This window comes from Stenella coeruleoalba (assembly GCF_951394435.1).
Source record: "Stenella coeruleoalba genome assembly, chromosome: 20".
NCBI classification, from domain to species: domain Eukaryota; kingdom Metazoa; phylum Chordata; class Mammalia; order Artiodactyla; family Delphinidae; genus Stenella; species Stenella coeruleoalba.
The window spans coordinates 42,346,595-42,369,675 of NC_137166.1; the positions used below are offsets into that span (position 1 = coordinate 42,346,595).

Consider the following 23,081-nt stretch of genomic DNA (forward strand, 5'->3'; position numbering starts at 1 on the left):
TTAGTTCTTTAGATATGGTTTCCTTTAGTTCTTTGAACATATTGAAAATAGCCGATTTTAGTCTCTGTCTAGTAAGTCCAACATCTGGGCTTCCTCATCAGTTGTTTCTCTTGTTTGTTTATTTGTTTGCTTTCCTGTATAAGGGCCATATTTTCTTGTTTCTTTGCATGTCTTTTTAAGTTTTAATTGAAAACTGAACATTTTTTATGATATAATGTGGCAACTGGAAATCAGATTCTCTTCCCTCTCCAAGTGAGTTCCAAGTCAGATCAAATAGAGATCCTTGCAAGTGGGATCTTCCAGGGAACCTGCAGATAAGTCAGATAATGATAATTTTCTAGGAATGAAACTCTGAAGGAGCTCTAGCCTAGTTCTGCTCCCTCCAGTTCTGCTGCCTGCCTTCTGGTTTTCACTGCAAATGCAGCTGTTATTTTTCAAGGTTACCATAGAGTTCGAGAGCAGGGAATGGAACTAGATCAAGTTAAAATGCTACAAAGCTGACTATAGCAGTCCCCTCCCCTCTTATCCACAGTTTCACTTTCAGCCATTTCAGTTACCTGCAGTTAAGTGCAGCCTGAAAACATTAAGTGGAAAATTCCAGAAATAAGTTTTAAATTGCACGCCATTCCAAGTTGCATGATAAAATATCATGCTGTCCCATTCCATCCCTCCTGGAACATGTATCATCTCTTTGTCCAGTGTATCCACGCTGTATATGCTGCCTGAGGTTTCAGGCATCCACTGGGGGTCTTGGAACATATCCCCCCATGGATGGGGGTACTACTGTATTCTTACTGAGATTCAGCCGTTTTTCTTGAATAAATGCTCCCCAGTTTGCTTCAATCCTGTTAATTTCTAGTCTTTAAAAAGTTGATTCTGAGTCATGTACCACAATGTTCATTGCAGCACTATTTACAATAGCCACGACATGGAAGCAACCTAAGTGTCCATCAACAGATGAATGGATAAAGAAGATATGGCACATATATACAACGGAATATTACTCAGCCATAAAAAGAAATGAAATTGAGTTATTTGTAGTGAGGTGGATGGACCCAGAGTCTGTCATACAGAGTGAAGTAAGTCAGAAAGAGAAAAACAAATACCGTATGCTAACACATATATATGGAATCTAAAAAAAAAAGGTCATGAAGAATCTAGGGGCAGGATGGGAATAAAGACGCAGACCTACTAGAGAATGGACTTGAGGACACGGGGAGGGGGAAGGGTAAGCTGGGACAAAGTGAGAGAGTGGCATAGACATATATACACTACCAAATGTAAAATAGACAGCTAGTGGGAAGCAGCCGCATAGCACAGGGAGATCAGCTCGGTGCTTTGTGACCACCTAGAGGGGTGGGATAGGGAGGGTGGGAGGGAGGGAGACACAAGAGGGAAGAGATATGGGGATATATGTATATGTATAGCTGATTCACTTTGTTATAAAGCAGAAACTAACACACTGTTGTAAAGCAATTATACTCCAATAAAGATGTTAAAAAAAAAGTTGATTCTGACCAATTAGGCCAGTTTTATCACTGTTTTTATGGAGGAGAGAATTTTTGGAGGTTCCTACTCTGCCATTTTTTATGACATTACTTCCCTCCCCTTTCTTTTTAGGTTTTTATTTTCATGAACCTGCTGCTTTCTTCTTAGTACTGAAATTATAGTTTGGATTAGATCTGAATCTTAAAGTTTGCCATGGCTTTTCATCTAGAACTTTTTATTATACCCCAGTTAGTCATGTAAGCATGTACATTTCAGAGTAGTGCGGTGCACATATTCTTGGCCCCGCTGGTTTATTGTAAAGGAGGAAGGAGATTTGATTGAAACCAGCCATTTGGTAGTCTCTGCGGTACTGCCTTCTGGGTTTCCCCTCCCTCATGCTGTTCCACTTGGAATGAAACTTTCTTTACCCAAGCTTCTCTCCTTTTTGTTCTAGTTAATCCTTTGTTTCTTCCTTAAACTTTCACTGAAGAATAACACATAGGAAAGTACAGAAATTATAGTAACTATGCTTGATTTTATTATCTCCAAGTAAATACCCAAATAATCACCACCCTGGTTAGTGGGTAGCCACCCACAAAGCTGACCATCTACCCAGTAAATCATTTTTCAGATGTAGCAGATGCTCATCTATTCTAAGTAGACATTTCTGGAGGCCAGTAATATATATTTTTCCCTATTTCTCTCCTTTTTAATTGATATATAATTCTCATACCATAAAATTCACCATTTTAAAGTGTGAAATTCAGTGAGTCTTAGTACATTAACAAAATTGTGCGACCATCACCACCATCTAACTGTAGAATGTCTTCATCACCTCAAAAAGAAACTCTGTATTAATTGATAGTCACTCCCCATTCCCTTCCTCTCCTCAACTCCTGGCAACCACTGAGCTACTTTTATCTGTCTCTACGGATTTGCTTTATCTGGATGTTTCATATCAATGGAATCTCACAGTATATAACCTTCTGTTTCTGGCTTCTTTCTCTTACCATAATGTCTTCAAGGTTCAGCCACACTGTAGCATTTATCAATACTTCATTCTTTTTTTCTTTTTTTTTTTTTAAATAAATTTATTTATTTATTTATTTTTGGCTGCATTGGGTATTTGTTGCTGCGCGCGGGCTTTCTCCAGTTGCGGCGAGCAGGGACCACTCTTTGTTGCAGTGCATGGGCCTCTCATTGCGGTGGCCTCTCCCATTGCAGAGCATGGGCTCTAGGTGCGCGGGCTTCAGTAGTTGTGGCACACGGGCTTAGTTGCTCTGCGGCATGTGGGATCCTCCTGGACTAGGGCTCGAACCCGTGTCCCCTGCATTGGCAGGTGGATTCTTAACCACTGTGCCACCAGGGAAGTCCCACTTCATTCTTTTTTATGGCTGAATAATATGCCATTGTATGGCTCTACCACATTTTGTTTATTCATTCAGCAGTTGATAGACTTGGGTTGTTCCACTTTGGGGCTATTATGAATAATGATGCTATGGACATTCATGTGCAAGTTTTTATATAAATATATGTTTTCAGTTTTCTTGGGTATATGCTTAAGAGTGGAATTGCTTGGTCTTAATGGCAGCTCTGTTTAACATTTTTCGGAACTGCCAAACTGCTTTTCACAGTAGCAGCATCATTTCACGTTCTCACCAGCAATTTATGAGAGTTCCAGTTTCTCCACATTCTCACCCACACTTATTTTCTGTTTTGTTTTTTGTTTGTTTTTGCTGTAGCTATGCCAGCATGTATGAAGTAGTATCTTACTGTGGTTTATTTGTGTTTCCCTAGTGACTATCCATGTTGAGCATCCTTTCATTTGCTTATTAACCAGTTGTATATCTTTCAAGAAATGTCTTTTAGTATCATTTGCCCACCTTTTAATAGATTATTTGTCATTTTATTGTTGAATTTTACGGGTTCTTTTTGTATTCTGGATACTAGACTTTTAACAAGATACATGATTTTCCAGTATTTTTGCCCATACTGTGGGTTTTCTTTTCACCTTTATAGTGACCTTTGATGCACCAACGTTTTTAGTTTTGATGAAGTCCAGTTTATCCATTTTTTCTTTTGTTGTTTGTGCTTTAAGATGTCATATCCAGCTCCCCCTCCCCCTCCCTCCTCCCTCCTCCCTCCTCCTCTAGCACAGGGCCCGGGCAGGCGGGGCATTCTGCAGCCAGCACAGGAGCCAAGCAGAGAGTGGGGATCACGAGCCCTGGCCAGAGCGAGTGCGTTCGGCCTCCGCTGAGTTGGCACCTGGAGGACATGGAGGAAAGGCCGGCAAAGACCAATGCCAGTGTGGACGACTCGGCGCCCCCCTCTGTGGCCCAGCTGGCCGAGTGATTCAGGGAGCAGGCAGCCGCTGCAAAGGAGACACCAGCCAGTAAACCAACAAGAAGGAAACTGCCCTGCTCCCTCTCTCTGTTCCTCCCCAGGGTAGAACTGGGCCAGAATGGTGAAGAGAAGTCACTGCCCAATGCAAACCAGCCTCCTAAAGTCAAGGTGAAGAGCTCGCCTCTGATCAAGAAGCTCCAGGCCAGTTTAGCCTTTGATCCAGCGACCCTGCTGCCTGGGGCCTCACCCAAGAGTCCCCAACTCAAGGCCATGGTATCACCGTTTCACAGCCAGCTTTCTACCCCCAGCAGCCCTGGCGTGTGGTCTCGGGCCAGCAAGCCAGAGGAGGTGCCCATCAGCTTTGACCAGCCTCCTGAAGGCAGTCATCTGCCCTCTTACAGTAAGGTGCAGACGAGGGGCTCCATAAAAAGGTGCCCTCCCTCCAGGCTATTCAGAAGGTCCCAATCAGATTGTGGGGACCTGGGGAAGCTCAGGGCCACGGAGTCCTCCCAGGAGAATGGCGCCAAGGAAGAGAATGGCAACGAGGTGTTCCCAGCCAAGAGCAAGACTCCAGGATCCCCTCCTCTGAGGAGGAGGCCCAGCAGGACAGAGAAGCAGGAGGAGAAGGGAAGGGCCTTGGGGGTAGCCCAGCAGCACGAAACGGCCATGGGGAACTCCGAGGAGGGGGCCAGCCAGCGTCCAGCCCGAGCCTCCAGCCCAGAGGCAGAGGACGGGTGTGGGAGCCCCATGGAGGAGAAACCAGCTGAAGAGCAGATGGAAGAGCCTACAGAGGTGAAGGAGAGGGTGGCCAGTGAAGAAGAAGAGCCCAGACAGAGGAGCCAAGACACAGAGGGGCTGGAGGAGGGAGCTGTCGGGGAGGAGACCCCCCAAAGCCCATCCTGGAGGAGGGGAGGGCGACCACAGTCCTGAGCAGGGGACCGGCAAGGAAAAGCAAGATGGAGGGGGCTGTCCTCGAGCCAGGCTGTGACCCTGGCACTGGCCATGCCCAGCCGGACACTAGCAGTGAGGTCCCCAAGACAGAGGATAACACCCCTGTCCAGGACACTAAAAGGTGAAGAAGATCTCATTGTGCCTAGTGATGAAGCTGCTGGAGCTGTGTCCTTGAAGTAGCAGCAATGATCGTAGTGGCAGCAAAGGAAGCCATCTCAGGAGCAGGATGGCGTGAGGGTCTGGAGTCAACCTGAGGACACAGGGTGCAATTTCCCGATGTCTGCACCATCAGAGACAGAGATTGGATCTGAGGGCCAAGACTTTTATCAACTTGAGTTTGTGTCACCTGATAGACTTGGTTTAAAACAAAAAAAAAGAAACTCATTTAAAACAATTTACTATGGTGACAACTCCCTAGGGATACTGGTCAAACTGTGGGGCCCAGATACTGTCCACACCCACCTAACCCTATAGCTGACCTCAGAACTGGACTGGGATTTACCTAATCAGATTGTGTTTGTGTAAGGTGACAGCCTTTTTATTTTTCTTAAGTTTTCATGGTTCTCAAATGTAAGTAAAGACTCATTTCAGGTAGCTAGAAACAAAGTAGTATCACTGGAAATATAAATCCTGTAAGTTACAGAAGACCTTAAATTGTATAGAGACCCTGAGACAACCTTTCAGCTTGGTCAAAATTTGACTGGCCAACCAATTTTGAAAACACTAGGCGAGAAGAGATAATTATTGAAACATTAAAAAATATGTGTCTGTTCCAACAAAAACAAAAAAAAAAGATATCATGTCCAAGAAACCATTGCCTAATCTAAGATCACAAAGATTTACACCTATATTTTCTTTCCTTTTTTAAAAAGTTTATTTATTTTATTTATTTATTTTTGGCTGTGTTGGGTCTTTGTTGCTGTGTGCTGGGTTTCTCCAGTTGCAGCGAGCAGGGGCTGCTCTTCGTTGCCGTGCGCGTGCTTCTCATTGCAGTGGCTTCTCTTGTTGTGGAGCACAGGCTCTAGTTGCGCGGACTTCAGTACTTGTGGCACAAGGTCTCAGTAGTTGTGGCTCACGAGTCTAGAACGCAGGCTCAGTAGTTGTGGCACATGGGCTTAGTTGCTCCATGGCATGTGGGATCTTCCCGGACCAGGGCTCGAACCTGTGTCCCCTGCATTGGCAGGCGGATTCTTAACCACTGCGCCACCAGGGAAGTCCCTGTATTTTCTTATAAAAGCTTTATAGTTTTAGCTCTTACATTGAGGTCTTTGATCCATTTTGAGTTAATTTTTGTTTATGATATAAGATAGGGGTTCATATTCTTTTTTTTTTTTGCATGTGGGTATCTAGTTGTCCCATCACCATTTATTGAAAAGACTATTCTTTCCCAACTGAATGGTTTGGGCACCCTTGTCTAAAATCAGTTTACCATAGAGGTATGGGTTTATTCTAAACTCTCAACTGCATTCCACTGATACATATATGTCATTTCTTATGCCAGTGCTCTGCTGTCTTTGTTACTATAGCTTTACAGTACATTTTCAAGTTAGGAAGTGTGAGTTCTCCATATTTTTTTCAATATTCATTTGGTCGTGTTGGGTCCCTTGCATTTCCATATGCATTTTAGGATCAGCTTGCCTATTTCTGTAAAAAAGGTAGTTCAAGTTTTGCTAGAGATTGCATTGAATTTGTAGATGAATTTGGTGAAGTAGTATATTTTTAAGTATTACAGGTTCCATTTACATAAACTTTGGAAGCATGTAAAGCAGAAAAAAGTTTAATGTTTATGGTGACTTTTAAAAAATTAGTTAAGTAGGGGGCTTCCCTGGTGGCGCAGTGGCTGAGAGTCCGCCTGCCGTTGCAGGGGACGCGGGTTCGTGCCCCGGTCCGGGAAGATCCCACATGCCGCAGAGCGGCTGGGCCCGTGAGCCATGGCCGCTGAGCCTGTGCGTCCGGAGCCTCCACAACGGGAGAGGCCACAACAGTGAGAGGCCTGCGTACCGCAAAAAAAAAAAAAATTAGTAAGTATATGGGTCTTACTTGACCTTCTAGGATCATCTGGCAGAGGAATGAGGGTGAACTCTCAGAGCCAGGGGCACCAGTGTACAACACAGAACAAAGAAAGGTTCTCCTCAGGGTTGCTCAAGACACTCACTGTGGCCAATTCAAGGTGATGGTTTTCCTTCACAGACCACACAGTTTCTGTGTGAGCAGCCTTCCGTCCTTCAGCACTCCTGCTGAGTGCTTCTTTTGTACCTCGGAATTTGTACAGCCACATTGATAACAATGGAGCACTTGGCTAGGAATAGATATGATTGCCTTATTGTAATGAATCTGAAAAATGAACATTTGGGAACAGATTTCTTACATATAGCTGTTTGATGTCTTGTTTCTTGAAAAGGTTATGAGAGTTTTTAGAGAGTCAAGATTCTCTTGAACACAGAGCTACAAATGGTGGCTGGTTTAGTTGGATTTATATGCTAGCTGGGTTAGGATTGCTATACTTTTAGAGTATGTGTTTGTATCCATAGCACTTTCCTCATCTCTTGCTCTTATAACCTGCCTGCCTTCCTGTGTTCCTAATGCAATTGTAGAACTGTAAAGGAGGCATGGTATTTGGCCATGATGAGTGATAAGGTATGATTTATATTTATTTTTATCTATCAAAAAAGGAAAAGGGAGGGCTTCCCTGGTGGCGCAGTGGTTGAGAGTCCGCCTGCCGATTCAGGGGACACGGATTCGTGCCCCGGGCCGGGAGGATCCCATATGCCGCGGAGCAGCTGGGCCCGTGAGCCATGGCCGCTGAGCCTGCGCGCCCAGAGCCTGTGCTCCGCAAGGGGACAGGCCACAACAGTGAGAGGCCCGCGTACCGCAAAAAGAAAAAAAAAAGGAAAATGGAAAGAAAGCCTAGTTATCAATAAGTAGACCAAACTATATACAGACATCATGTACATTGAAGTTTAATATAGACTACATGTATCATTCAGTAAAACATATTTGAACTGTTGTTATGTTTGGAAGAATAGTTTCAGGCAAGTGTAAACCTAGTTGTAGCTGTGTAGGAAGAATCACATTACTCTACTATTGTAGAGTAGTTCAGAAACTGCAACCAGAGGTGTTCAGACCTTGCTCTTTGCACCTATCCAGAGCCAGGGGTTCTATAGAAGCTTCCCCAGGGTGTAAGAACCTGCACACCCTCCGAGGCTTCCTTTCGAACATCTGGAGGGGAAATTGGTACCTGGGTGAGGATGAGTAGCATCCTGTCTACAAACCTGCCAGCCACTTACCTCTCCAGGCTCTGTCTTTCTGTATGCTGCACTTAAGCCCAGCGGGGTATCCTGAACAGACTTTAAGCCATCCTGCTTCAGGGCCTTTGCTGTGGTGGTCCTTTCATCTGGTGAGCCCCAGCCATCCCTTTTGTGCTTATCAAAACCTATCCTACAATCAAGGCCTACCTCCGAGTAACATTTTCTTCATAACAACCTTTCTGATTTCTCTCAGTCTTTGCTCATCACTCCACTTCCAAATCCCCCTTAAGGTTTTGTGAGTTCTCTACTTGTCAACAGCCCTCACCTAATCTGTGTACTCTTCTAATCCTCTTATGGATTTGTGAGCTCTTTGAGGAGGAAACACAAACATGAGTCCAGGCCCTGCTTGATGTGTCACTTGTCAGCCTGAGTTTTGGAGTGGTTAGTGGGGAATCAAACTTTTTGTTACATTATTTTTGTACTACAACTTGAGGAATTTTCTAACAGTCATCATATCATAGTTGCACTCTCACTGTTGTACCTGCTTTTATAAGGTTTTTATATAGTTTCTTATTCATTTGGAGCCCACCTTTGTGGATAATAGCATTTCAGGAGTTAATGTTCCAGAATTACTCACTGTCTTGTAACTTTCCTAACTCTATCTTATTTTTCCCCCTTACAGGAAATGACTTAGAAGCCTTACAAATACATCTGTGCATTCTTGCTTCAGACTTTACAATTGAGGGCCAACCCAGTCTGGAAGCACCTCTTATTAATGTTATACGGAAACTGCTACCTCAGCAAACAAAAGAAAAGAAGGAGAGGACTTATAATAAATGCCATTTAAAAAAAAATAAAAACTTGCTTTCAGAAAATATTAAAGGAAATTTTTCACATTGAGAAGACATTTTACAGGTAAATCGATTTGGCAGGCAGGCTCTGTCAAAATTCTGCAGAGATTTGATCTTACTGAGGACTTAGTGTGAAGTAATTCTGTACTGCTTTTTAAATTGCTGTTGATCAGCTTGTGGGTTTTTGGGTTCTGACTTTTCTGGTATATTGAAGATACATTATATTACATTTTTTTAAGTTAAGTTATTTTTCTGCCATTGTAAATACAAGTATCAAAATATTCTTGCAAAGCAATTCTAGGTGAACATTTTTCTCAGCAAGCATATCTTTTTATTAAGAGAGTAGAATGCTAACATTTCTTATATAGCATTTTGGACACACTTTTATTTTTTGTCAGAGGTCCTGCCTACACTGAAAATATTAATTATATAAACCTGTTGTCCTTTTCACAACTACATTGGATCACATGGTCACCTGCCTCATGGAAATGCCTTTTTTAAAACTTAGATTTGCAGAACTCCACTATTTTTATACCTAGCTACAGTTTTAGGGGGGAAAAAAAGGAATCAGGACCCTGACCCTCTCACGGTCCCTGGGACAGTTCCCCTTCCCGCATGTATTGCTGCAGTGCCCAGGACAGTAAAATGGACTACAAGCGGCGCTTCCTGCTTGGCGGGTCCAAGCAGAAGGTGCAGCAGCACCAGCAGTACCCAATGCCTGAGCTTGGCCGAGCACTGAGTGCTCCCCTGGCATCTACGGCCACCACCGCCCCCCTGGGCAGTCTGACTGCTGCAGGCAGCTGCCACCATGCCATGCCCCACTCCACACCCATTGCTGACATCCAGCAGGGCATCTCCAAATACCTGGACGCCCTCAACGTCTTCTGCCGTGCCAGTACTTTCCTCACAGATCTCTTCAGCACTGTGTTCAGGAACTCTCACTATTCCAAGGCAGCCATGCAACTCAAAGATGTGCAGGAGCACGTCATGGAAGCAGCCAGTCGGCTGACTTCAGCCATAAAGCCTGAGATCGCCAAGATGCTGATGGAACTTAGTGCCGGGGCTGCAAACTTTACAGATCAGAAGGAATTCAGTCTCCAGGACATTGAGGTAGAGTATCTTCTGTGTCATACTTGGGTAGGAAAATGTATTCCAGAGGTAAGTGGGAATGTTTGTCTTAGTTTTTTCTCAAATCACTGAAATGATGGTCTTCGTCCTCTTTCCATTGATACCCTGTCCTTGTAAAAAATTTTTGCATGCCAGGTTCTGAATTGCTTTCATTTCAAATTAAGTAGGATAGAAGATTATTAAACAAATCAGCCTATGTTTTATGTTCTTTAAATTTTCAAGTTGGAACTTAATTTCCAAATAACATACTGTTAAAGTACATAGTAGGGACTGAGAATTCTAAATATGATTATGAAGATTTCTTTGTGAATTTTCATTATATAGAACCATTGGTTTAATGTAGAAAGTTCTACACATGTTTACAGGAGAAGTTACTTTTTCAGTTCTAAATTTACATCTATTTACATTTGGATGCATTTGATTCTTATTCAGTATGTTTCTTAGGGTCTTTGGTAGTCAAAATGAAATATTCTCCCTTTTTCAGGGCTCTACATTAGAGTGTAAGATTGGAATACAAATTTCATTCAGAATAAACATGATGTTTTTCCTTCCTTCATTTAGGAAATAATTTATTAAACTTAAATTAGCTTCACTGCTAGATTTTTTAAATTATTTTTACCTGCTCAGAGAGTTCTTCTGAGTTTGATTTTTCCATGTGTCCTTGTACGTTTTAGCAGCACATTAGAGGTTAGGTTTCTGGATGCTAGGAGGGAGAATGTTCCTTTCCCCATCCTGGGGTTGTGTTTGATTTTAGGAAATCACTAGTCTTCTGAACTAAATCTGGTGATTGTGGTAGCTGAATAAGCTAACTTATACTGTTGTGGGTTTAGGGGGAAAAAAAGTTAGGCTATTAAGTATTATGACTCATTTTTTATTGTGTTTAAAAGGCATATCGTGATTTTGAAGGCATTTCCAAGAGGAATTTAAAACTATGTTTGTTTTTATTTATTTATATTTGGCTGCATTGGGTCTTCGTTGCTGCGCGCGGGCTTTCTCTAGTTGCGGTGAGCGGGAGCTACTCTTCATTGCGGTGCTCAGGCTTCTCATTGTGGTGGCTTCTCTTGCTGTGGAGCACGGGCTCTAGGTGCGCAGGCTCAGTAGTTGTGGCTCGCAGGCTCTAGAGTGCAGGCTCGGTAGTTGTGGCGCATGGGCTTAGTTGCTCCGTGGCATGGGGGATCTTCCTCGACCAGTGCTCGAACCCGTGTCGCCTGAATTGGCAGGCGGATTCTTAACCACTGTGCCACCAGGGAAGCCCAGAAACTATTTTTGAAAAGACACAATAGTCTTGGTGTAAATTAGGCATTAGGCATCATCAGACTTTTTCTGTAGAGGGCAAATAGTAAGTAAATTTTAAGCTTCATGGACCACGTGGGTCTCTTTCACATTCTTCTTTGTTTTTTTTAAATAACCCTTTATGAATGTGAAAACCAGTTTTACCTTGTAGACCTGTCTGTTGGACTGGATTTGGCCCATGAGTTATAGTTTGCTGAATCTGCTGGTATAAATGTATAATATCCTCCTTGGCTCATTCTATTTTGAACCTATCCAAGTTTATTTTTATTTTCTGATTTTTTTCTATGATCACATCATATATTCAGAGAAATTATGATTTTGAAGTATTTTTAAAATGGCTTGTCATAGTTTAGTTTTTAAATTACACATGTAAATCATACATAAAGCGTATTTTTAAGAAACGTACTTCTCAAAAGAAATTCAAGCAGTGAAACTTAAAACTACTGCTCTACTCTCCCATCCCATTCCTTTTCCCAGAGGAGACCACTGTTAACTGGTTGGTTTGTGCCATTCCAGATTACTGTGTGTATAGGCACAGATGTACAGCTTTGACTTCCTGTTTGTTTTATGTGAAGAACCATGTTTAGCCCTCAGGATGCCTGGTCATTGCTGTGCAGAGATGTGGCAGGAGAGCAGTTAGGGCCTCTGCCCTCTCAGAATGTGCTGAACAGTATTAGACCCAGACTGTTTCAGTTCCCAACCTGCAATGACACAAGCACCTTTAGCTTTATTTAGAATTTCAGGCAAGAATGGTTTGAAAATGAGGCCAAAGCCTATTATTTTAACCTGAACATTATTGAGCTCTTCTTCAGTCCATGCCTCCAGGTGCTGGAGGAGACAGAGCTAGGCCTCCAGGGCTGTTTGCCCTCCAACCCTGTGGGGCAAGTGCCCTTGTTCCCCAGGTCAGGACAGCTAGAGAAGGATGAACCAACCCTGAGGAGTTGGGTTTAGTAAAACCACTGTGTGCAATAGCACCTACCTTGTCCCTTCTGCTTTCCTGGGACCAGCATGGACCATTTGAGCTGAGAAGGGGAAATATTTCTTATTGCTGTGTTTTGGAATTTTGGCTTGACTTCCCCCATTGAAATGCGATTAGGATAGCTGGAATACTACCATGTTTTTGTATATAATGGACTAAACAGGCTTTCAGAGGCTAAACTGGAAACTAAGTGCTGTTGATGGGTTTTAGAATATATGCGTGTATTCTAGGTTTCAAACTGCTGACTTATAATTAAATCCTAAAATGTGATTGTGAAATGTAGGCCTGCAGACTTAACATTTTGCTCTTTCCACAGAACAGTATTTGTTGTTTCTGGAATTTATGTACTGACGTGGTCTTTCTCTCAGGATATTCACCAACTCAGATGGCATAGCTGGGCATTTGTTTTTTTTTTTCCTGTTGGTTTTTTAAAGATTTTATCAGCAAGGGCCAGAGAAGCTCTTTAGCATTCATCCTTGGGGAAAGAAGTCTGTGGCCTAACACTGATGAACTTGACTGGCTAGACAAGGACCTCTGCTCAAGAGCTTAGCCCAGGACTGCGGTTGAGAAAAGCCCTGAATTCAGTATTCAAACGCTTGACCATTTGAAACCTAAGACAAAGTACCAGTTCCACTGTCCCACCCCTGCAGGTAGCCAAAACATGCTTCTAATGCTCCCTTACTTGCAGCCAGGTTTCGGATATGCTCGTTGATTGACAGATCCTGGTGCCTGTGTCTAGGAACTGCAGTTGCCAACTGTGTGCTCTGGGGCAGGCAGGGTGTACATGAGTCCTGTCCTGTCTGTACTCATCAGTGACTTTGCCCCTTACCCCAGGTGATTCAACCTCATAATCTCTCTGTTAGAGAAATAAGTTTTGAGTAGAAAGTGACTCTGCTTTTTTTTTTATAAAGGTGTTGTATTTATTTTTTAATTATCTACATTTTTTAATATTTATTTTATTTATTTTTTTTGGCTGCGACGGGTCTTAGCTGCAGCATGCGGGATCTTCTTTGCGGCGTGTGGGTTTCTCTCTAGTTGTGGCGTGCAGGTTTTCTCTCTCTAGTTGTGGCATGTGGGCTCCAGGGCACGTGGGCTCTAGTTTGCAGCGTGTGGGCTCTCTTGTTGAGGCGCGCGAGCTCAGTAGTTGTGACACACAGGCTTAGTTGCCCCGCAGCATGTGGGATCTTAGTTCCCCAAGCAGGGATCGAATCCGTGTCCCCTGCATTGGAAGGCAGATTCTTTACCACTGGACCACCAGCAAAGCCCCAGCTCTGCTTCTTATTGTCTGTATGGCCTTGAGCAAATCTTCTAACATCTCTAAGCCTCAGTCTGTCCATCTATAAAATGGAATTACCACCCACCTTCCAGAGTTCTTGTGACGATCAGAAGCGATTAGCGTGTGTGAAACACTGTACCCAGCTAGTTGTCATCATCATCACTTATTATTATTGCTTCCAACATGGCTTGAAAAGTGTTATTAGTCCTTCTCTGCAGTACAGAGCACAATCATGTACAGAGCCAACAAAAGAGAGAAATATACAGCAGATTAGTCTCACTGGAACCCTTTTAGGTGGAAAAAGTTGCCACTCCTAGAACATTTGCTCTACTCATTTCTTTGCTGGTTCTTGAGGTGAGCACCTCCCTTTCTCTTCTGTGTTACTTTCTCTTTTGGTGTTGTAAGGTGGCAGCAGTATTACCTTGCCTGATGTAGAAACTGCCAGAACGTTTCCAGCATAAAAGCCCTAGGGGACCTCTTCTAATAGTCACTGCTCTATTTCCCTTGCACCTAGAATGGGGGTACATAGGGAAGGAAGTGGAGTGGGGGATGTCTTGGAGTCCACTTGCTGTAGCTAGGTATCTTTGAGCAAGCCAATTGATAGTTTAGGTAGGATTTTCCCCGCTTTGGATTTATAGAAAATGTATAGTTTACATTGTATATATGAACTGGAATGTTGTCTAAAATGAGAAATAAGATCTTAATCAAGTGCTTCATGGGGATTCCTTTATGTAAGTCTCGAACTGCCAGTCCAGCCAAAGTGTGAACTCAGGAAAAATATGGTTTCCCATATTGAATTTGTTCATTATACAAAGCTTTTACACCCCACAACGTTTTTTAGAGGTAGACCATACGGAACCTGCTGTTTCTATCTTTCTTTTCAAGTCTAGGGGCATCTTCATTGGTGTGTTACTTCTAATGTTCCTGTAAAGTGCCGGGCTACATGAATTGAGTGGCTGTGAGTTCTCTTTGATTTTATCTACTTCAATTTTATTTGTCCTAGAAATCTGGTATCCTAACTAAGGATCATTTGCAAGTAAAACATGTAGTTCATATTAAAGAAGTATAGACAACCCCATAATTAGGTTTTCTATTTATTAGAAAGTCAAAGATGTCAACTTCTTTTTATAAACATCTATCACGTGTCTTAAATAAAATTACTTTTCAGTGCAAATGTAAATAAAAGAATCAAATTGACTTGTGGTTCATGTGTTCATTCCACAGATATTTATTGCACACTTTGTGCCAGGGACTGTTCCAGGCACAGAGGATACAGCAGTGAGCAAGATAGAAATTCCTCCCTTCACGTAGATAGATGAGGGCTGTGATCTAATTAGATAAGATAGTTAGAAAAGGCATCACTGAGAACATGATATGTGAGTAAAGAACTGAAGGAGATGAAGGAGTAGGCCCCAGTAATAACCAGGAAAAGAGGATTCCAGGCAGAGGGGACAGCTAGTTTAAAGTTCCTGAGGCAGGAGCAAACTTGAGTGTTTGAAGAGCAGTGAGGGCCTATTGTGGCTGAAACAGCAAAACAAAGACACTAGAGGTGAGGTCAGACAGGTAAAGAGGTCATCCTCTGAAGGGAAGGTAAAGGGAGGGCAGCAAGATGAAGTGATGACACTTCTCCCCTTGCTTTCTTACCCCGTGGCAGCTCTGGGGCTCCAGTTTCACCTCGAGCCCTCAGTGTTGGTACAGGGTTCCCAAGAGTTGTATAGCTGATTCACTTTGCTGTATAGTAGAAACTAACATAACATTGTAAAGCAACTGTACTCCAATAAAAATTAATTAAAAAAATGATAAATTGGGAACTTTGAACATGTACTGGGTCCTGGTCAACTGGGATTTGCTTCAAAACATTCCAGCAGAAAAAGGTGGAGTAGGGGAAAAGGATGAAAAAACATGGCAAAACGTTGATAGTTACTGAAGTTTTTTGATGGGTTCACGGGGGTTTGTTATATTCTGTTTTTGTGTATATTTGGACATTTTACAAGTTTAAAAAAAGGGAGAGAGAAACTTTCGACCACATGATAAAAGTAATGTATTAGGAACACACAATAAATGATTCCATTACATAAGTGATTTGTGCATGTGAAGTGGTCTTCTAACAGAAAGGGAAGTATTTAGGAAAACTCCCCTGTTTTCTGTCTACTCACAAAATACTGCACCTCTGGCGCTGTGGTCATAAGTTTGTTGGTGGGGGTTTTTCCCATACCAAGCAATTCTGGATCAGTTCTGACGTTTTTTACCTGGAGTTAGCATCAGATTCCACAGTTAAGGGCTCAGTCCCACTAGACTGCCCCCCAACCCTGCCCCCTTAGACAGCAGTTACAAGTCCAGGGTGTTACCTATGTTTCTTACCAACTTGCTGCAAATCAGAGGTCCCCATGACCACCCCACAGGTTTGATTACTTTATTAGAGCAGCTCACAGAACTCAGAAAAACATTCTACTTACTAGATTATAAAAGGATGTAACTCAGCAACAGCCAGATGAAAGATATGCATAAAGCAAGGTGTGTGGGAAGTGGTGTGGGCTTCCATGCCCTCTCCAGGCGTGCCACCCTCCCAGCACCTCCACCTGTTCTTTAACCCAGAAGCTCTCTGAACCCCGTCCTTTGGGTTTTTTCCAAGCCTTCAATTAACAGGTGTGGTTGATTAAATCTTTGGCCACTGGTGGTTGATTCTGTCTCCAGCCTCTTCCCCTCTCCAGAGGGGTTGGTCTGAAAGTTTCAAACTTGGTTCCCCTGGCAACCAGCCCGCATCCTTAGGGGCTTTCCAAAAGTCACCTCATTGACATAAACTCAGGTATGGTTGAAAGAGGCTTGTTATGAATAAAAGATACTTTCTCTCTCTTATCACTTAGAAAATTCCAAGGGTTTTTAGGAGCTGTGTGCCAGGAACCTTGGAAAAAGACCAAAATATATATTTGTTATAAATCACAATATCACAGAGAGTGTCATTGAGTAAGGTATAGTGATGAGAAGAAAGGCAGGTGCTTTTCAGAAAAACGAAAATAAAAGTGAATCAAGGAAGAAAATGAGAATAGAGAAAAGAAACCTCTGAAGGCAGGACCCCAGCAGCAGGTAGGAGTCAGGGAAAGAATGCTGTGCTTGTAATTTTGGTGACTAAAATGGCAACGTTGCTTTCTTTTAGGAGAATGTGATTTAACATTTCATAGTTACTAAAAAGTCTTGAGTGAATGTAAGGAAAAATGATGTTTGATGGGCAAATTAGAATGAAACAGAAATAAAACAGTTCGTGGAATGTAATTTAACATAGGACTACCTTTCCTGAATTACTTCCTATTCTAAATTTTTATGATTACTAGTCAGCTTCTGAGATTTCACAGAATTGGATAATAGCCTGTTTTGACAGCCTCCTCATCTTTACAGATCAGGAATCTGAGTGTCTGTAAAGATGACATTTGCCTGAAATCTTTCTGGGCCCAACATATACAGGGGTTGTGTCCTTTACCTCTCCACTGTTCCAGGCCAGTGCAGTCTTTGTGCCAAGGGATTTGTTTGCAGTGTCCATTCCCTCCAAGAGACTTGCCTTTCTGACCTAGCTAATGCCGAGGTGTCCAGACACGGGAAAGTAAAGGAACCGCTGTGAGTCCTTGCTCACTCCCAATCCCTTCTGAGGCCCCACTAGCTCCTGGAGGAGGCCCCAGTCACCTGGCCTGCTTTCTTCTTCACCTAGCTGCTACCACCCACCCTCCAAGGTAAATACAGATGAGCTGGCTGCAAGCTGGCAAAGATGAGTAAGGACTATCAAAAGCATTTGCAGAGACGTGGATGGACCTAGAGTCTGTCATACAGAGTGAAGTAAGTCAGAAAGAGAAAAACAGATATCGTATATTAACGCATGTATATGGAATCTAGAAAAATGGTACAGATGAACCGGTTTGCAAGGCAGAAATAGAGACAGATGTAGAAAACAAACGTATGGACACCAGAGGGGGAAAGCAGGGGGTGGGGGTGGGGGGATGGTGGGGGGATGAACTGGGAGATTGGGATTGACATGTATACACTAATATGTATAAAATAGATAATAAGAACCTGCTGTATAAAAAATAATTAATTAGAAAGAAAAAGAGGGCTTCCCTGGTGGCACAGTGGTTAAGAATCCACCTGTCAATGCAGGGGACACAGGTTCGAGCTCTGGTCTGGGAAGATCCCACATGCCGCAGAGCAGCTAAGCCCGTGCGCCCCAACTACTGAGCCTGTGCTCTAGAGCCCACGAGCCACGACTACTGAGCCCACATGCCACAGCTACTGAAGCCCACGTGCCTAGAGCCCTTGCTCTGCAACAAGAGAAGCCACTGCAATTAGAAGCCTGCGCACCACAACAAAGAGTAGCACCCACTTGCTGCAACTAGAGAAAGCCCGTGCGCAGCAACAAAGACCCAACACAGCCAAAAAATAATAAAACAAATTAAAAAAAAAAAAAAAAAGAACCTTCTGTATGGTTCAGGGAACTCTATCTACTCAGTACTCTGTAATGACCTATATGGGAATAGAATCTAAAAAAGAGCAGATATGTGTATATGTATAACTGATTCACTTTGCTGTACAGCAGAAACTAACACAACATTGTAAATCAACTATACTCCAATAAAAATTAATTTAAAAAAAAAGAAAAAGTGCTCTAGGCCTGGTGGGCAAGACTGATAAGTAGATTGTGACCATAGGTGTAAGCAGTGCTGTGACGCAGATGGAAAATAGCCTAAAGCCTTGCCTGTGGGCTCAGTGTCCCCCCCACCCAGCTCACTGTGAGGGGGCCTAGCCCCCACACCAGAACCGCCTACCTAACCTGTGAGAGAACCTGGTAGGCCCTGGTAAGAGTTTAAATTTTATATGGAGTGAGATAGGATTTTTTTCAGGGGGATTTTTTTTAAATTTATTTTTGTCTGCGTTGGGTCTTTGTTGCTGCACGTGGGCTTCCTCTACTTACGGCGAGCGGGGGCTACTCTTGGTTGTGGTGCGCGGGCTTGTCATTGCAGTGGCTTCTGTTGTTGTGGAGCACGGGCTCTAGACGCGCAGGCTTCAGTAGTTGCGGCGTGTGGGCTCAGTAGTTGTGGCACGCGGGCTCTAGAGCACAGACTTAGTAGTTGTGGCAGATAGGCTTAGTGGCTCCACGGCGTGTGGGGTCTTCCCAGACCATGGCTCGAACCCGTGTCCCCTGCATTGGCAGGCGGATTCTTAACCACTGCGCTACCAGGGAAGTCCTAAGGGGGGATTTTGACTGATATGATTTGTTATGTTTTTTTAAAAAAAATACTATGGCTACAAGTGACAGAAACCAAACTCAAAACAGCTTAGACAACAATAAAAGCAAAAAGAAGCTGGTAGTTACATAGTACTTATGCTATGCGCTCTTCTGAGACTGTACACATTAACTCAGTGAATTCTGTTAATAACCTTGTAAGTTAGGTACTATTCATATTCCCATTTTATTGACGAAGAAACAGGTGTGGAGAGGTTAAACAGCTTATCAAAAGCCTCATGGCAGATCCAGACTTTAGACCCAGGCAGTCTGACTCTATAATGGAGTACCAATTCTTGGCTGTACTGCCTCTCAACAAAACAATGTATTGACTCCATGAAACCGAAGAAAGTTAGCTCTTTGGGCATGGCTGGATCCAGGGGCTCACACAGTGCTGAACAGACTCAGACTGTGTCCATGCCAGAGTTGCCAACAACTCAGCAGAAAGAGCACCTCTGCTTTCCCCCAGGTTCTGACAAAAGTTCTAGAACTGAGTCTGGTTGGCTTGGCTTGGGTCACTTGCCTGTCCTTGGACCTTGTGGCCAGAAAGGTTAAACTAACGCACTGACTGGTCAGGCCTGACTTGTGTGCCCACTCCTGGGGCTAGGGTACCACCAGACTGAGAGTGCAGGGGGAGTGGTTCCCTGAGGGCTGCTTCCAAAGCCACGGGACTAGATGTTGGGGAGGCCACACTGCAGATGCCAGCTGGTGCGTGTCAAAGGATGTGATGGGGAACATATTTGTGATCCTGGATACACCTGCTAAATTGTTTTGTTTTCAGGATCTTAGCAGTTTATTATGTCTTCTATGAGGCCTTTTGTTATGTCTCTTAGTAAAGTTCCATAATTTCCTTTCTAGTGGCTATGTATATTCTTAACATTCTTACGTAATCTTTATTGCTCTCATGAATGAAATTATATTTAAAAGTTTTTTCTATAACAGAAGCACCACTGATTTTTATATTTTTGTCTTGTCTCCTGCCATGCGACTGGATTCAATAATTCTAATGTTTCAATTGGTTTATTTTTGTATATGTGGTCATGTCATCTACATGTATCTCCTCCCTTCTAGTAGTTGTATATCTTAGTGTGTTGACCATAGGTTTTATTTTTAATTTTAATTTTTAAAAATTTTTTTGGCTGCACCTTGCAGGACCTTCCCCAACCAGGGATTGAACCTGGGCCATGGCAGTGAAAGTCCGGAATCCTAACCACTAGGCCACCAGGGAACTCCCTGATCATAGATTTTAATGTATAAAACAGTCAGTGTTAAGAATGAGCATCTTGGGCTTCCCTGGTGGCGCAGTGGTTGGGAGTCCGCCTGCCGATTCAGGGGACACAGGTTCGTGCCCCGGTCCGGGAAGATCCCACATGCTGCGGGGCGGCTGGGCCCGTGAGCCATGGCTGCTGAGCCTGTGCGTCCGGAGCCTGTGCTCCGCAACGGGAGAGGCCACAACAGTGAGAGGCCCACGTACCGCAAAAAAAAAAAAAAAAAAAAAGAATGAGCATCTTTGTTTTGGTCCTCATTTTAATGGGACTACTTTGGATGTATTACTATTGATTATTAATTTTAACAAATTAGTTTTTCTTATGTATGATGAATGCTTAGGTAAAAAATTCAAACACTTCTGAGTGGCATAAGTCCCTTCTCCAAAGGTAATGCTTCTCTCTTCCAACTCCATCCCAGTTCCAGACAGAACCACTATTAATTGTTTTATGTATCTGTGCAGATAGCAGCAGACATGCATATGCAAACATATCTGGAAAATACATCTTTTTACTCCATCATATATACCCTTTATTCCCTCAACAGCATACCCGTTAATTATTATATTGGTTCTTGGTTTGAAAGCATAAGCATACAGTTCCAAGGCGTAACAAATGTTATACCTGATTCGTCATTCAATGGATGAGTGTGTCACTTGCAGGAAAGCCTTGCGTGGTTTATGGACTTTCTCTCTCCAGAAGAGTCATGATATCCCCCATGCCTGTTGGTGATATCACCCTCAAAGTAAGCTCAAGGTTGCAGCTGGTGTCTGTGGGCAGGCTGCAGAAGAGCTGTCCAGGGAAAGAAAGCAGAAAGTGTTTGGGGGGGGAGAATGAGTTGTCATTTGCGCATAGATGCTGACATCATGATGTCCTGCCCTCAGCTCTGCAGTCACCATGCTGCTCTTGGCCTAGTTTGGTGCTTTTCTGTGGAGAGTAGCAACTGCTTTCTTTTCTTCTTTCAACAAATATGTGTAGAAGGATTGTCTACTGTGTGCCAGGCAATGAGAATGCAACAGAGAGCAAAACAAAGACCCTGTCCACATCCAACTCAACTCCTAGGTAGGGAAACAGAGAAAAAATAAATGGCACATACAAACATAATGTCAGGTAGTGAGAGGTGCTATGAAGAGAAATAAAGAATGATGAAGAAAGAGACGTAGAAGAAAGGCCTCTCTGAGGATGGGACATTTGAGCAATGCCTGTCAGAGCGATAGTTGTACAATTCCAGGGGGAAGGATGCTCCAGGTAGGGTAGTGGTTCATTTGCAAATGGGGTCAGGGTGGGCTCTCCCTCAGAGGGCACTTGGCAATGTCTGGAAGTATCTTTGATTGTCAGAAAAATGGCATTTTTTTTTTTTATGCTAGGGCTAGAGTGAGAGGAATCTTACTCATTTAGAAGAACTCGAGTGTTACACCAGAGGACCCGCGGTGGTTTGAAGGAGGAGGTACGATGGAGTAAAAGATACTGGACTTGCATGTTAGGGAATCAGAAATTCAGTGACTCACTATGTATTTAGGGGACAATTTTTGTCATCTTTTAGGATCTCAGTTTCTCTTTCTGCCTCTGACCAATGTCCCATCTCCCCTACCCCGCACATAAACACCCATGGCCAGATGGTGTTTCTGCATGAAGTATAGAACATTAGGTGACCAGACTCAGACCCCAGATCATGAAAGGCAGAAGTTTGCAGGAGCACAAAGCTCTTAGATTTCTGATTTTTAATTCAAATTGATTTGGAGAAGGTAGAGTCTTGATATATCTCTTCCTTGTAGCCCTTCAGGTTATGTTTTAGTCCTGCAGCAAAACAGATGCCTGGATACTCAAAAGCTCCTGTCGACTGCCACATGTGAGCTCTGTTGCAGCTCTTTTGCAGCTCAAAAGTCACCCTAGGAGGAAGAGATTTCTCTACTGTTTTTTAACTTTAATTTTTTTGTCTGTTTGTTTACCAGTAAGGATTTGACATTTTATTCAAAACAGTATGATCTGAGGGGTTGTCGTGGCTGCATCTCCCAACCAGTGCTGCTGGAATCTAGTGAGTAGAGAGCAGGGATGCTGCTAACAACATCCTACGCTGCGAAGGACAGCCCTCCACAACAGAGAATTCTCTGGCCCCCAATGTCAGTAGTCATGATGTTGAGAAACCCTGAGGTAGTGGGAACTGGCTGGTGCAAAAACTTGAGACCGGAGCTGTGCTCACAGTTTTTGAGGAATAGCGAGAAGGTCGGTGTGGCAAGAGTAGAGAGAGGTGGGATAGGAAATAATAAGTTCAGAGACTAGTCAGGGGCCAGATCATGTAAGGTATTGTAGGACAGATGAGGAGTTTGGATTTTCTTCTGATTGTAATGGAAAGCCATTGGAAGACTTTGAGCAGGGGAGTGAAATAATCTGAGTTTTGTTTTATAAGACTTCTTGTGTGGAAAGTAGCCTCTAGGGGAGAGAGGAGACTGCTAGTTGCCTCCCAACATCTAGTGTCACCTTCTTCCTTAATAACAAAACTCTGGGGAATTCCCTGGCTGTCCAGTGGTTAGGACTCGGTGCTTTCACTGCCGGGGCCCTGGGTTCAGTCCCTGGTTGGGGAACTAAGATCGCACAAGCTGCCATGGCGCAGCCAGAAAACAACAACAACAAAAACTCTGGAGGGATTTTTGTTTGTTCGTTTTTGTTTTTTCAGGAATATTATGCATGGAAAAGGGACTATACTTCCCAGCTTCCCTTACAGCTAGGAGTGGTCACTTGAATTAAGTTTTGGTTCATGAAGATGTAACTAGAGGTTTTGGATGAGACTGCTGGGAAGTTTCCTTAGAGGGAAAAAGGGCGCTACCTTCTTCCCCGCCCCCCCCCCCCATTTTTTACTATCTAGAATGCAGGCAGAATGGCTGAAGGTCATTTAACCATTTAGAACTATGAGGTAGTTCCAGTATGTAAGCCTTGTGTGAGGATGAAGAGCAGAAAGATGGGAACTGGGCTCCTTGTGATACCCAGGAGCCTCC

The 23,081-nt window shown here is 43.3% G+C and overlaps 2 protein-coding genes across 7 annotated transcripts in view; both read left to right on the plus strand.

Annotated features, from left to right (window-relative positions):
* GARRE1 (granule associated Rac and RHOG effector 1) overlaps nt 1–23,081 on the plus strand; it is an 82,438-nt gene that overhangs the window by 24,800 nt on the left and 34,557 nt on the right. For all 6 annotated transcript variants that reach the window (XM_079906597.1, XM_079906600.1, XM_079906602.1 and 3 more), the window contains one exon: nt 8,713–9,991. In XM_079906597.1, the coding sequence (XP_079762723.1) occupies nt 9,497–9,991 (495 nt within the window). In that variant the 5' untranslated portion in view covers nt 8,713–9,496. The remainder of the gene's footprint in view (nt 1–8,712; nt 9,992–23,081) is intronic.
* On the plus strand, nt 3,653–6,119 carry LOC307178741 (capZ-interacting protein-like). Its single transcript, XM_079907219.1, is given in 4 exon segments — nt 3,653–3,837; nt 3,841–4,728; nt 4,730–4,789; nt 4,791–6,119. Coding segments are annotated over 4 exon segments (1,140 nt in total). The 5' UTR covers nt 3,653–3,762; the 3' UTR covers nt 4,908–6,119.